Source organism: Sycon ciliatum, chromosome 3, assembly GCF_964019385.1.
Source record: "Sycon ciliatum chromosome 3, ocSycCili1.1, whole genome shotgun sequence".
Lineage (NCBI taxonomy): Eukaryota > Metazoa > Porifera > Calcarea > Leucosolenida > Sycettidae > Sycon > Sycon ciliatum.
Window position 1 is genome coordinate 6861289 of NC_088645.1, and position 16266 is coordinate 6877554.

The window sequence follows — 16266 nt, forward strand, 5'->3', positions numbered from 1 at the left end:
CTTGTTGCGGAGGCCAGTGAGCAGCAGAACAGAGTAAACAATGTCATCCTTCGCGGCGTACAGGAGCTCCCATCGGAGAACCTGTCTGCCATAATCGGCACCCTCGCCCCACAACTCGCTCCAGAGGACATCAAATCTGCAGCCCGGCTTGGCCCCAGCCATTCATCACGGCCACGGGATGAAACATCTAGCTCACGTGCTGGGGCAAAACCAGCGCCTCGTCTCGTGCGAGTGGTGTTGTCCCCACAGGGGAAGAATTTACTTCTACGCAACAAAACGTCAGCACAATACAAAGGAGACAACGTCTACATCCAACACGACCTCACCCGACAAGAACAACGACGACGAAAGGACTTAGTCCCGAAGTTTCGAGCTCTTCGCGACAAAGGTGTACGATGCCACCTCCCCCGTGACAAGATTATAAATAATGGTGCACCGCTGTCATCAGACGACATCACCCGTCTCCTCAACACAGTCACCCAATAGGATACTGCCAGGGCATCCCCTCAAACGTCAGCACGAAAGCTAAGTATCGCTCACCTTAATGTATGTAGCCTGTATAATAAATTACATGAAATTGAAGCACTCATGCATGCTCACGATTTAGACATATTAACGTTAACGGAAACGTGGCTATCCGACAGTGTACCTGACATATGTATTACAGTACCTGGATACACCATGCATAGACTTGATCGGAACTCAAAGAGAGGAGGTGGTGTCAGTATATACGTAAGAGAATGCTTCGGTAATCGAGCACTACATCACTCCTCTCCCATTGAAGCCCTTGCAGTACACGTGAACATTCACCCCCAGCCTCTCACTATCCTCTGTGCATATCGAGCTCCAACAGTACCTGTAGCATTTTGGCAAACCTTATCTAGCCTAACTGATGACATACTGGATTGTACACCGGCCTCCTCTGCGTGCATAATTCTAGGCGATTTCAATGTCAATGTCCAAGACCCTAGTCACGCACATTACCCTCACCTACGAACATTCTGCCATGATTTTGATCTCCGAAACGTTGTCACGTCACCAACTAGATTCCCTAGTGCAACAACCATAGACCTAGCACTGATCTCAAGCTCTTCCTCCACCACGTCTACTTCAAGACCAGGCAGGGATGAACTGATTTACAAAGACTGCAATGTTATTCCATGTGATATTTCCGATCACCAACTTGTTTGTGTGAACTACAATATCCATGCTACCACCAGCACGCTCAAGACAAACAGACAGGTACAAGTACGAAAGCCACCGCTGCGTACGTTGAAGATTAAGCAATTCCAAGAGACAGCTGCTAAACATATGTCTACTCTCCACCAGCAGATCACATGCAGTTCATCACAGATGTCTCTAGATAGTTATACTGAACACTGGCAGGATGCAGTCAGTAATGCATTGAATGAGTACTGCCCACTAAAGACTGTTAACGCCAAGAAGAGCTATACTCCATCGCCTTGGGTAGACGATGAGCTCCGGCAGACTTTATTCAAGCGTAAACGAGCACACCGTGCAATGATAAAACGTCCTGATCGCTCAGACCTGCTGCAACAATTCCGAACTCTACGAAGACAATGTAAACTTTTAACTAGGAAGAAACGGTCTACATACTTCCAGCAACAACTAATCTATCATCGAAACCACCCAAGAGAGCAATGGAGTGTCATGAACAATCTACTGGGTAGAATTAAAATCAACCAGGAACCTGCTGCCGAAGTAGCCGACATCACAAAGACATTTACAGACGTTGTCAACGATACATCACTTTCTGGCAGTACACTACGCACTCCTAATGGCCCTGTATCGGAATACTCCCTGACACAGTTCACACCAGTCACTGTTCCACAAGTCCAACTCCATATCCAGAGAATGAACAGTCGTAAAGCCACAGGACCTGATAACATCCCCGCCCAGGCCTACAAGCTCATCAAAGATGAGATCGCCCCATCTTTAGCCAAACTATTTACCAAGTCTCTTACGTCTGGCGATTTTCCATCGACATACAAACTAGCAAACGTGCGGCCTATCTACAAGCGTGGAGATAAGTCAGTCCCATCCAACTATAGACCAATATCACTCCTGTCCCACATGTCTAAGCTACTGGAACATATTGTACACGACCAACTAATGTACTATATCTATAATGCACCACCACCACTGTTACCCCTACCTGCTGAGCAATTTGCCTACCGCAGAGGCCACTCCTGCGAGGACTTGCTCACTCCCGTGATCAACGACTGGATGCTCTCCTTGGACAATGGTGATTATGTCGTAGCTGCCTTTCTAGACATGTCTAAGGCATTCGACACAGTTAGTCATGAAGTTCTACTGAGTGAACTTCTGGAGATCGGTGTCGGTGGTACTGCCTTGCAGTGGTTCTGTAGCTACCTTACCCACAGGAAGCAACGTGTGGTCACCAAGACACAGCAAGGCCTTACATATAGCAGCAACAGGGGGGTTCCGCAAGGCTCCGTCTTGGGGCCCTCTCTCTTCAATCTGTCAGTCAGAAAGCTCCCATCTGTACCCCAGCACTGCAAGGCTCGACAGTACGCGGACGACGTCTCCCTGTACAAAGCTGGCAAGAACGTCAAACAATTGTGCAAGGAGTTGACAGAAGACATTGTGAAAGTGAAAGAGTTCTTGGCGGCCAGAGGCTTACTGCTGAATCCTTCCAAGACGCAGTTTGTCGTGTTCAGGTCAAAGTGCAAGCCCCTTGACCCTAGCGTGGCTCTACAGCTGGGTGAGGTCACAATCAACCCTAGTGCACACATTCGATACCTTGGCATTATACTCGACGAACATCTCTCCTTTGGAGAGCACGTTAGGCAACTAGAGCGGAAAGTTGGAAGTAAGTTAGCCATGTTCAGAAAGGTCCGAGATCACATGACGGTAACTGCAAAGCGTGCATTTTACATTTGTTCCATTCAGACAGTACTCGAGTATGGGAGCAACTCATTTGCTCACTGCTTGTCAGTAACTCTGCATGACCGTCTAGTCCGTCTTAGTAATAGAGCTCTACGCATTGTGTTCAGTATGCCTCGTTTTTCTGACGTATCCCTTATTAATGCACGCCATCACATTCTCCCTTTGTCTGTGCGCTATCAGTTCAAACTCTATATCTTAGTGTTTCGTGTCCTGAATCAGGTAACTACTACTCTCCTTACTGATTGCTTTTGCCTTCGTTCTACTTCTACTCGTACCAATTCCTGCACTCGCTCCCAGGTATCTTCGTCTGTGACTCTACCCAAGGCTAAAACTCGTTTCGGTCTCTTTTCAGTTTCTTTCATCGGTTCCGACCGTTGGAATGCCCTCCCTGCTGCAGTCCGCTTATGCTCTTCCCTGCATCTATTCCGTAATTCAGTACTTTCATTTCTAGGGTACCCTGTAAGAAGGCCTTAAGCCTGTGGGGATTGCCCTATCAAAAATTTGATAATAATAATAATAATAAGTACGAAAAGTGCGCCGGTTGGATAATTCGAACCCAGTCTTCGTACAGAATTGCTGTTTAGGCCAAGTAAAAAAAAAAAAAGCTAGATGATCGTCCCCGTCCGCCCCAGTTTTTGTCAGCGCCCCAAGAAATATTTTATTTTTTAAATCGTGAGTTTTTGCCGAAATCGTTGGTTTTTTTACCGATCGCGGATGCAGGAAACATGTGCAATACTTTCTTTACTACAGTATATGGACCACATACTACTAGTATATCACAACGTCAGTATCGATCTGCTGAAGAAAGAAAAAGAAAAAAAGAAAAAAAAGAAAAAAAGAGAAAAAAAACCTTGATGTTGTTGTGTACACTGTGTGCATGAGAGGGTAAAAAGTAAAAAAATAAAAATAAAATCCTCCCGCCCTCCCCGATTTTTCCAAAAAAAAGGACGATCATCTAGTAATTTTTTTTTACTCGGCCTTACATTGGCTTTTTTTTTTTTTTTTTTTTTTTTTTTAACTTTGTTTTACTTCGCAAGCTATGTCCTTTGAACGCTTATTTCGAAGTGAGATTGAGTTGCTATCCTTGTAATTCGAAGTTCATTCTTTTCTCCTTCTCTAGCCAAGAGTAGCTCAAAAATCGATCGATGGTCCGCTGCAGGATCGACTATAGCGTTCAAGAAACCCACCTTCTCTCGAAATTTGATTCAAGCCCGTGCGAGGCAAATTGCAAAGGTTTGATTGAAGACGACTTCTTCCTGGTGGCTGACTCTCTTCGCGGATCTCGATGGCCTTTCTTACCGCGCCAGCTCGTGCGCGGAGATGTTGGCGCACAACAACACTATTGTCGTAAATATTGTCTATGCCTTTGCTCCACTTCCGTTCTTCAGAACGACGTGCTGCTGTCCAACGGCCTTTCATGACGCCGATTGGGCAGCGCAGTTCTTTTCCGTTGAAATTGTTTCAGGAAAGCTGCAGTGACTGACAACTTCTTCACTAGAAGATGTCAAAATGGTTTTGTTTCGATCCAGTGTTTTGATGATCCGTTGTACATGACCCGTACCTAGTACCTATGTTTCGTTGATGCAAGTAAAAATATGCAAAAAATATTCAGCAAGCGATTTCAAGCATTTTGACATACATATCAGTGCATGGGGCTGCATTTGGATAATTAGAAGTTCTGGATAATTCGAAGTCAGGGCCTGGCAATTTGAGGTTCGAATTAAAGGGAGTCTACCTGTACATGTAGCGTGGCCCTCGGCCCTCGACGCCGACGGTCCCATGCAGGAGTTGTAAAATACCGGTATTTTACTACTCCTGGTCCCGCGGCTGCCTGTAGAACCAAGACTTGGCAAGAGTTCATAACCCCCCGTGCCCCGTACCGTATGAACTCTTTTTTTTGCATTACGTCATACCCTTGCTATGAAGCCTGTTACTTCCAAGCAGGGAGTCGTAAAATACGGTATTTTACGACTCCCTGCTTCCAAGCCTCTTGATCTTGTCACTGTCAGGGCAAAATACATTAGAGGGGAAGTCTAGTGAGTCAGGATCAGAAGTGTCCTGTGGGTCTAGCCCTCACTGCCTCAGCCCCTCTGCGGCAAGTGTAAGCCTGAAAGTCCGACGGAAAGTCTCCACTGCATTGCGGACGCGAGCACTGATAACACCTGTAGTCAGTCAGGCGCGCCGAAAGTGGTCCGCAAATTGGGCAGCGCTCCTGTAACAGCTAGCGCAAACGACTGTGCGCACCAGGATCTGGTGGCGAACCTTCAAGTGCTCTTCGCGGACTTCAAAAAAGAAATTCGTGCCGACCTCACGACGATCGGGAAAGAACTGGTCCAAGCTCTAGACAAACGCCTCACAGCTGCCGAGAAGCTCATCGCGGAGCACGCTATCGAGCTCAACCGTCTCAATGCCGAGGCACGCAAACTAAAAGGCCTTGTTGAGAGACAGGTCCAGAATGTATCAAAATTTAGGTACCATTGCCTTTGGGTTATCCGTCATAATAATAATAATAATAATAATAATAATAAAAATAGATGATGGAGCTCGTTCCGCCATTACGGAACTTGAGAAGAAGCTGGAGTGACGTGACGTCTAGACAGCCAGACGCCACCACTGTTACCCAACAGCAACAAATGATTAATGGCAGGTACTGCCAAAATCGGCACCGCGAATGTCTCCCTCATACGGGACCTGGTGGAAGAGGCCAGTGAACAGCGAAGACGTGCTGATAATGTGATCCTGCGCGGGATCACGGAGAACACAGGTGAAGACCTGAAAGTGAAACGCACTGTTGCTCAACTGGTGCCGGATTTGGACACCAGTGATATCCTCTCAGCGGAGCGCATCACTCCAAGACGCCAAACGGAGCAGTCGCGCCTGGTGCGCGCCACCCTCACCAGCCAGGGCAAAACTAAACTGATGCGCAACAAGACAAGGGCCAAGCATCATGATGTAAATGTGTACGTGTCACACGACTCGACCAGGGGAAAACAGGAACGCCGATGTGCTTTGGTACTACCCCAGTACAAGGCCCTGCGCTCTAAAGGCATTGTATGCCATCTACCAAAGGACACAATAACCCATAACGGTAAGAGCCTCACCCCCAGTGATGTTGAAGGTCTCCTAAAAGTAAAAGACCAATAGGATATTGCCAGGGTACCCCAGCCTCCCAACTCATGCATTGTAACTGCTCCAACCTCATGCATTGTAATTGCCCACATCAACATTTGTAGTCTTTTTAGTAAATTGAATTACGTCTCCTCCCTATTGCATAAGTATAACATTGATGTCCTTGGTGTTACGGAGACGTGGCTATCTGATGCTGTAACTGACAATTGTGTACACCTGCCGGGATATGACCTCCATCGCTTAGACCAATCATGCAAGAAAGGCGGAGGAGTATGCATTTATGTTCGTGACGAATTCAAGAGCAGAATGATTAGTCTTACCCATGACACTGAAGCACTGTCTGTCCACATTTCCCTACCACAACATCCACTGACAGTCATCTGTGCATATCGCCCTCCTACACAGACAGTCAATTTCTGGCAGAAGCTCACCGAAATGACAGATGACACACTTCAGTCTTCACCACCAAAGTCTACTCTCATTGTCGTTGGTGATTTCAATGTCAATGTACAAGACAGTCACCATCCACATTACCACCATCTGGAAACATATTGTCATGATCTAGGCCTCCGTAACATAGTCAATACACCAACGAGATTTCCCAGCCAATCCACTCTAGACTTAGTCCACTCCTAGTACCGAATACACTGCAATACATCTCACCTAATAGTCAAGCACATGCCGACCTCTATCTCCATACCTGCTCAGTAGAACCGTGCGACGTGTCCGACCACCAACTTGTAACTGTACAACTATGCACCTCCTCACTACCAATCGTACGCTCCCAACATCACTTCTACCCTCGCAAACCACCCATTCGTACGCTACCTATTTGTGAATTCCAGACAAGTGTAGCTCAACAAATGGCCAATCTACAAACTCACAACGATGACCTCCAGAGCTTGCAGGACAAGATCACTTCTTCTCTAGACCAATACTGCCCGCTGGTACAAGTACGTGCTACCAGGAAACAGATGCCGCAACCCTGGGTCGATGATGAACTCCGTCAACTGCTTTTCCGAAGAAAACGTGCCCACCGTGCCATGACCAAACACCCAGACTGTGCACGGCTTGTCCAGAACTTCAGAGGCCTTAGACGGCAATGTAAATTGCTTACTAAGAAAAAGCGCTCTGCGTTCTTCCAGCAACAACTGCATGACCATCGACGCAATCCATGTGCCCAGTGGTTCATTCTCAACACTTTACTTGGAAGGAAGAAGATCTCGCAAAATCCTGCTGCAAGTCTGCATGATATCACAACTACGTTTGCCAAGATCATTACAGATCCTTCACTCAACTCACAAATCCCTCTGACAAGTCCACATGGGCCACTGCCTCAACACTCTTTCTTGGAGTTCACCGCTGTGACAGCCGATGACATCCTGGCTCTCCTACGACGTCTTGACAACCGCAAGGCCACAGGTCCTGAGTTGATCCCTCCCACCATCTACAAGATACTTGGAGAGCAAATATCAGCACCACTTGCACGGCTCTTCTCGTCCTCACTCTCCACCGGTGAGTTTCCCGAATGCTACAAATTTGCACATGTACGTCCCATCTACAAGAGAGGTGACAAGTCCCGATGATTGCTAGCAACTACAGGCCGATATCACTGTTGCCCCAGATGGCTAAGCTTCTGGAGACACTGGCACATGAACAACTCATGGACCACATCTACACTGCTCCGAATGCGACACCACTACTCCCTCCGGAGCAATTTGCGTATCGGAAACACCACTCCTGTGAAGACCTACTGGCGTGTGTAGTGAATGACTGGCACACATCCCTTGATCAGCCGGGACACTTTGTTGTTGCCGCATTCCTGGACATGTCCAAGGCATTTGACTCGGTAAACCATAGCATGCTCCTACAAGAATTGACAGACATTGGCGTGGGAGGTACAGCTTTGCACTGGTTCCTTACATACCTACAGAACCGGGAACAGCGCGTCGTCACGAAGACAGCTCAGGGGGACACATATGCAGGAAACAGAGGTGTGCCGCAAGGCTCTGTCCTTGGGCCCTCTTTATTCAATTTTATCAGTTCGTAATCTTCCCTCGGCAACGAAGCACTGCAAGGCACGGCAATATGCAGATGATGTTTCCCTCTACAAAGCTGGCAAGGACCTAAACCAAATCACACTCGATCTCGCTGAGGATATTACCATTGTTCGTGATTTCCTGGCTGCACGAGGTCTCTGCCTCAATCCTGACAAGACTCAGTTCATAATCTTCAGGTCGAAGTTCACACCTTTGACCCCTGACGTCAGCCTTCAACTGAACAACACCTCAATTGCCCCTTTGCCTGAAGTGAAGTACCTTGGCATCGTTTTGGATGAACACCTTACTTTCTGTGCCCACATCGCCCACCTTGGCTTGAGCGCAAGATTGGAAACAAGATCGCCGTGTTCAGGAAGATACGACACCAACTCACGGAGCACGCCAAGAAAACATTCTACATATCGTCCATCCAATCAGTTCTCGAGTAGATCTACGGGTCGAATGCGTTTGCTCACTGCCTTCGTGAGGGTCAATATGAGCGCCTGGTTCGCTTGACTCGGTAGACGTGCCTTGCGCACGGTGTTCAACCTCACTCGCTTCAACAGCATCAGTGCACTACAAAAACGCAACCATTTACTCCCACTCGCCGCTCGGTATCAGCTCAGACTTTTTGTTGCGCAGTGCATCGTCACATACAAACTCCTGTACACGCTCTCAAGTTTCTGCAGCCCTTACTCTTCCCCCTGCTTCAAATCGGTATGGTCTTTTTTCTCTTAGTTTTCTAGGCTCAGATCGTTGGAACTCTCTACCTGCTGACATTCGCCTATGCACATCTGTTTCTCGCTTCCGTAACCTTGTATTGGCACATTTAGGGTACCCTGTAAGAAGGCCTTAGGCCTGTGGGGATTGCCCTATCAAAATAATAATAATAATACGAAGTAGTGGTTGCGACTTCGGCGATAATTTGTAAGAAAGGGTTTGCTCCCCACACCGGAGCTCGCGCTATTCCGCCGACTTTACTTGACACTTGACTGACTCACGACTGCCATCCAGAGCACACGAGAAGTCCATCGAACCTTCGACTCGGCAAACCTGCAAGAAAGCACCACTCCCTGCTCAATACACAGTGTTTCGGGGAATTCACCCCTCATCAGTTGAGCTTGAGTAGGCTGAGGAAGATTGTGCCTGAAGAGCACCACTTATATAGTGCTCTCCAGGCACAAACATCACCAGGGATACAAACTTACAGAGACGCTCCGCTTCCAGCGCGACAAACACCTCGTGAACACCAGATAGCAGCGTGAGTCAGTGTCGCTCCTGGACGGTGAGACAGACGTCGAGGACCCTGGTGCTGCTATCTGGTGTTCACGAGGTGTTTGTCGCGCTGGAAGCGGAGCGTCTCTGTAAGTTTGTATCCCTGGTGATGTTTGTGCCTGGAGAGCACTATATAAGTGGTGCTCTTCAGGCACAATCTTCCTCAGCCTACTCAAGCTCAACTGATGAGGGGTGAATTCCCCGAAACACTGTGTATTGAGCAGGGAGTGGTGCTTTCTTGCAGGTTTGCCGAGTCGAAGGTTCAATGGACTTCTCGTGTGCTCTGGATGGCAGTCGTGAGTCAGTCAAGTGTCAAGTAAAGTCGGCGGAATAGCGCGAGCTCCGGTGTGGGGAGCAAACCCTTTCTTAATAATAATAATAATACTGACAGTTAGTTTAGACCATTGTCGCGTCGAGGAAGACATGAACTCCAAGGAGCTAGAGGTGCGTCACTACCTCATTCCAAACAATCGCTGCAAATCGCTTAAATAAAACGTCGCTAAACTTGACAATGGGAAAACGCCAAAATTAATAATTTCAAACTTGGACTTCACGGAGAATTTCAAAGTTTTTAGGAAATTAGAGGCCACATGCCACGTCAGATATGACGGAGTTGACAGCCCAGAAATTGCGTAGAGGATCTACGCGTTCGACAGCCTGCGAAAGTGTATACTGTAAATATACAAAATTTCGGCGCTGCAAAATTTCGGCACTTCACGATTTTTGACATTTCGGCGGCGATGTATTTTCGGCGTGGGGTAGAGGGCATGGTATTACGACAGATGCTGTGAAAAATTTCACCGGCGTTTTAATTTAGGCGTTTTGGGTCGGTGCCGAATATAGCCGAAATTAAATAGCTGCCGAAAATTTGTATATTTACAGTACTTTGCAACGACCTGATACTTGAAAAATTGACTGAAAAGTTACTTATACCGTTATCTTTATCGGTTAGTTAATTCTTCGTAACCGGTCTGCAACTGATCGGACTAACCGTTTGAGCCCTAATTAATTATTTATATTCCACACTTTTATTATCCGATGATCTTGTTTTGTTTGCTATGAGTATGATTCCGTGATTTTCTGTTGGTTGCTTTTCTGCTGTGCGAATAAATGCAGTGTCCACACGCGTGTGAACTAAAAAATTAAAAAGGTGCAGAATCCTGAGACCTGGTGTAGATCTACCCGTACTTCCGTAGTCATATCATGCCATGGTATAGTATTCAAGAGGCAGCTGGCACCCTTCAACTCTGTGCAGGCCAGGACTGCGGGATCGAGGCGGCGATACATGCCATGCAGCAGGCGTTCGACCAGGAGGATACCGAAGCAGTCTTAATGGCAGATGCCACGAATGCGTTTAACACGCTGAACAGGGAAGCGTGCCTGCGCAACATGCGTCACCTATGCCCATCCCTGGCGGCAGTCGTTATTAACAGCTACCGACAACCCGCAAAGCTGTTTGTTGGGGGCAGCGTCATCATGTCGGCAGAGAGCACCACCCAAGGCGATCCCATCGCGATGCCGATGTATGCGCTGGGCATTCTACCCCTCATTCGTGCTCTCTCGGCTGAGGGAACGATCCAGATGTGGTTTGCAGACGACTCCTCCGCGGGCGGCAGAGTCCAACGACTACGCGCTTGGTGGGATATTCTGCGACAGAAAGGACCGGCATATGGGTACGCAGCAAATGCTGAGAAATCAGTCCTGGTTGTCAAGGCCGGTCACCTGACGGAAGCTGAGGACGCCTTTGCAGGGACCGGTGTGCACATTACCACCGACGGCCACCGGTTTCTAGGTGCTGCACTCGGATCGACGGAGTTCGTCCAGAGCTATGTTTCCCAGAAGGCAAACGGGTGGAAACACGAGATCGTGTCCTTGGCCAAGATTGCCGAAACCCAGCCACAGGCTGCCTATGCAGCATTCACGCAAGGCCTGAAGCATCGCTGGTCCTTCCTGTGCAGAGTCATGGAGTGTGCTGCTGAAAATCTTGGCCCTCTGGAAGCCACCATCACCAATGTCCTTATTCCTGCCCTGTGCGGTAAGCCAGTAAACTCACGTGAGCGAAGGGTCCTTGCTTTCCCATGCCGTGAAGGAGGCCTCGGCTTAGTCGACCCCACCACCTTGGGCGACCAGTTCGGGCATCGGCAGCGATAACCTCGGCGCTCGTCCGCAAGATTCTGGACCAGGACACCCAGATTGGCCATGTGCTGGACCTGGCACGGTCCACTAAGAGGGAGGTGGCAAGTCGTACCCGCACTTCAACGGCCCAAGCAGCCAAAGAGTTCATCCTTACGCAGAACACTGATATCCAGCTCTGTGTCGGTCTGGCGGCGGAGAAGGGTGCGTCGGCTTGGCTGACCTGTAGACCCCTGAAGGCCCATGGCTTTGCCCTCTCGAAGGGTGAGTTCCGGGATGGCATTGCGCTCCGCTATGGCTGGCCGCCAGCTCACCTTCCATCGATCTGCCCGTGTGGTGCATCGTTCACCGTCGCCCACGCCTTGTCGTGCTCTCTGGGTGGGTTTCCCTCACTGAGGCACAACGAGGTACGAGATGTTACGGCTGGTCTCCTCAAACGGGTCGCCAACAACGTCACCACTGAACCACACCTGCATCCGGTAACTGGGGAAGCATTCCGCTACCGCTCTGCCATAACGGACCCCCAGGCTAGGCTGGATATAGCAGCGAGTGGTGTCTGGGGTGGGCGTTTTGACCGCACTTTCTTCGACGTACGGGTTTTCAACCCTTTCGCGGCTTCAAATCGCTCCACCTCAGTACCCTCCTGCTACCAGCGCCACGAACGGGAGAAACGCCGCTGCTATGAGGAGCGTGTTCGAGAGGTCGAACATGCAACTTTTTCACCTCTCGTTTTCTCCTCAACAGGCGGCATGGGCAAGTCGGCAACAGCCTGCTATAAGCGGATTGCCGGGCTCTTGTCCGACAAGACGAAGGAGCCGTACAACCGTGTAATGGCGTGGATTCGCTGCCGACTTGGCTTTGCTCTGGTTCGCTCCAGCATGGTTTGTTTGCGTGGTGCTCGGCGACGCCCCATGCGCGTCAGCGATGTGGCGGATGCATCTGCTACCTTGGCCGTTGCCGAGGCCCGCTGCCCTGTGTAACTGACTGCAAGTGGTTCCTAAATCAGTTCCTATTCCTCATTGTTGCTTCTTTTTTCCCCTCTAGTTTTCTTTTACGGTATTATAATTTCACGGAGAAGGCGGAGAGCCCGAACGTGTGCAGTTTTATGTTTATTATTTGCCATGGCGACCCCCATACGTCCAAATAACTGGCAGGGCAGGGTTGGGCCTTTTTCTTTCTTCTCGGATTTATTTTCATGACATGCTCACTGATTTTACTCATAAACAGACTCAGGACAGTAGTACTACTACTAGTACTATGTAGACTACATGTACGATCGTACGAGTACATCATAATATCGATCCAAAAAAAAAAAAAAAGTATAGTGGCCGTAGACGCTTGTGCCAAAAAATACTTTGCGGCCAGGATATATCGATAGCGCTATGCATATGGCATGCACAGACCTGACAGACACGTAGACCCTCTCTCTACGACTCGTACTGAGTACATGTACAGTATACACCACATGCACAGGCACGCAAGAGTTGGCAAGAGTCTCCTCAGCTCACCGTACCAAAAATGACGTAAGTACAGTGTTGTAGCTTGTGCAGTTTTGGTCAAAAGCAGCTGCCAGTGTTTCGAAAGGTTTGTTTTGCTTGCACATCGTCCAGTGTAGATAGCCTTTATGTTCTCTCTCCGTCATTGCATTTTTAGGTTTGTTGTTCCTCGACTTCTAGCTCTTCGTTCCTGTGTATGTATATCGTCTTTTGAGGAAGTTTTTGTGACAGTCGTAGATAACCTATAATAAGCTCCTGAAGAGAAATGGATCAAGAAATTGCCGTCGCCTGTCGGTTCATTCGAGAACGCCTGCCGAATGACCTTCCGAAGTCACAGACGAGTAGGTTTGAAGTCGAACTGCGTGAAGTGTTGAAACGGCTGTACACCGGCCATTGGTACCCCGAAGAACCAAGCCGTGGCAGCGGGTATCGATGTCTAGCTAGTCGTAATGGGGTCTTGGATCGGAGCATTCTTCAAGCGGCAGAAACAGCCAGCATAGATCTGGCTCTTTTTGTGTCGGCTTTTCCTGTTGAGCACTCTTCGATCTGGGTTGATCCGGCGGATGTCAGTTATCGTCTATACGAGAGGGCTCCGATTATTTGCTTATGGCAAAGAGGCAAGTACTGCGACAGTCAGCAGGCTAATCTCGCACCGCCGGTTGGACCACCCCGTCGCACTGCTCATCAAGATGTCGGCAGAGCTTTCACGAGACGCGACTTCAACTCACAACTCACCAACGCGACTCCTTTCAAAGGTCCAGAGCCCAAAAAAGCATCATGCTGGTCTTCCAACTACTTTCCCTCCGGCGGTTCGGCTACTGTCTTCTCCATCGATAGCGAAGTTGACCATGGCATGGAATTGCCCCGAATGGATGCTTATCCGTCTTCCTTGGACAGCCCGTACAGCAGCAGATCAAGCTCTCCACCATCTTCAATGAGCCCGGACACGTCCGAAGAGGAGGACTTGCTGTCACGCGAGGATACTCTTCAGCGCAATAATGGACTGGCTTTCGGTGTGCACTGGACCCAGGCTGAGCAGCGCAGGGCGTTCGCCAAGAAGTCCTCCGGTCTGTCCGGCACTGCTCCTGTGTTTGCTCCACGTACTGTATATAACAACAACAATGCCAATAATCATCATCATCACCACCATCATCAACCTCATTCCAGCCATCCTCACTGGCATCATAGTTCTCGTCTTGGGGCTGAGCGTCCGTTGCAGCAAGCCCGGGCTTAGTTCAGTCCAATCCCCGCATGGCGTCACCAGGAGTCTTGGGGCGTGAATCCACCAAGTAAGAATTTATTCTGTACAGTTAGTTTTGTGTTGTATTCGTTTGTGGCTGCCATTGTCATCGTACCCGTTCCTGTACTAGCTGTCACCTCTGAGCACTGCGTGTTTCCCTTCTTTAGCCCCTGCCCCTTGTCCCATGTACAAATTCCCTTTCCCCTGGCACCTAGTAGTATTCAATATTTTAATTGTGTGTGCAACTCAACGGAGTGTAACTCGTTTAGCAATTAGTTAGTTTGTTAGTCTCGTACGCTTCTATAGGAACGTACATCATACCCGGCAATTCCCCGATAGTCGAGCACCAGTACCGTCAGGACACTGTTACCGTCTTATCCCATGTGTATGTGTATCTGTGTGCGCACCTGGCTTGTGCACCGGAACTTGTACCGAGTCCCACGGCCCTACATCCGCTCATGCGGTGCAGTGGCATAATATTACTACTACTACTCCCCCATTACGTATCTGTACCTGATAAGAGCTACTACCTGGCCTATCTAAACCCCCATCGTACCACTGCTTCCCCTTGGCATCATATCCTGTCCTAAGTGTTTTATACTGTGTGACTATCCCAACAGACTAGCCTGCACTATATGCAGCTAGATCCCCTTGGTTTTTTTCTGACTCCCTCAAACTGACCAATCAACTATAAGTCCTATTTACCCGTCGTATTTGAACCCATTCAGCAGCAGCCGCCACAGCAGCATCTTTCTCACTAGTTAGTTTCAACTCATGTTCTTACATTGTAGTTATTATTTTGCATCAGTAGGGAGGGACATGCTCGCTGAACATGCTCCGCTGCCGTGGCGTTTATTATTTTGCCCGTCCCTGGGGCCCTTTGTCCCATTTCGTCAATTTCCGCCTTTGTAGAGAGCAGTTGTGTACTAAGTGCTGAGTTTGCTGGCCGGACTCACTTGCTACTAGTCGCTAGCTTTGGAACTCTTTGACGGGTTCATAGAGCTGGTGTATATGTGTATGTGTACACTTTAGCTGTGCAGCTGTTGCTGCTGCTGCCTACGCCGTATTTCTTTGTTTTTATTTGGCTCTGTGTGCCGTTCATTGCCTGGCTGTGCTATTTGAGCGGGTGTTGGTGGTGCTTGTACCGCTACTGCGCTTACTCACTTGATTCCTCGTCACATGTTCTCCACTAGTTCTACCATACAATACAAAATCACACACACAATATCTACGGCTGCTACCGTACCATTCATTTTTTTTCTATCATGACCCTTGCTCGCGGCATAAGCGGACCTGGGTTAATGAGAATAGCAATCATAATTGTTTGGACGTAGTGCCCCCCCCCCCCCCATCTATCTATCTCACTTGCTTTTACTTCTCCACCCATTCTAGCGCACGTAATAATATTCTGCAATATCAGCATACAGCCATACGTGCAAGTACATGTTGACGATACGCCGTAGTAATATTTCTTGCAGCCATGCCTGCATGACTGATCATAGCACACAAATCCCAATTATATACGACAATTCTTTTAGTCCTAAGCGTTCTTGACTAGCCTTCTCGTTTTCCCTTCACCATTTCTTCTTGCCGTTGAGTTGTTCTTGTTCGTTTGCTTTGCCTCTCGCTGTGTGTGTGGCTCCGCTCTCTGTCCGTGGATTTTTTCCGCGTTTCGTTGTCATTCTGTGCTGTGAAGACATGATAATCTTCTTTGGTGGATGCTCCGCACAGGCGCGCTTCCGTACAACTAACTGTGTTGCACTTGGCTGGTGATGTGTGTGTGTGAGCGGAGAGGGTGTGTGGCTTACAAATGTTGAGACACTACGAAGGAGACACGGTTGCCGTGTAATGCAGCATGCACATGCATAAAAGGTAGTCCTCTGTGTGGCAACGTGTCCCATATTGGGGAGGTGCAACTATTTTGTTTTAATACTACATTTTGTGAGTATAATGGTAGATCTGCACAGCTCATGGCTTTTCGCCTTTAGGCACTGATCCTGGCATATCCGCACTACGGGCAAGC

The 16266-nt window shown here is 48.6% G+C and overlaps 1 protein-coding gene across 1 annotated transcript; it reads left to right on the forward strand.

Moving 5' to 3' along the window:
• Nucleotides 1-13076: 13076 nt before the first annotated feature.
• Nucleotides 13077-15994, forward strand: LOC135811294 (protein Tob2-like). The gene has a single exon (XM_065324511.1). It carries the CDS (start codon nucleotides 13269-13271, stop codon nucleotides 14235-14237), a length of 969 nt encoding a protein of 322 aa, XP_065180583.1. The 5' UTR covers nucleotides 13077-13268; the 3' UTR covers nucleotides 14238-15994.
• Nucleotides 15995-16266: the final 272 nt, after the last annotated feature.

What these genes read in the sequence shown, in the direction of transcription:
- LOC135811294 (XM_065324511.1), top strand. Translation starts at nt 13,269, where the DNA reads ATGGATCAAGAAATTGCCGTCGCCTGTCGGTTCATTCGAGAACGCCTG.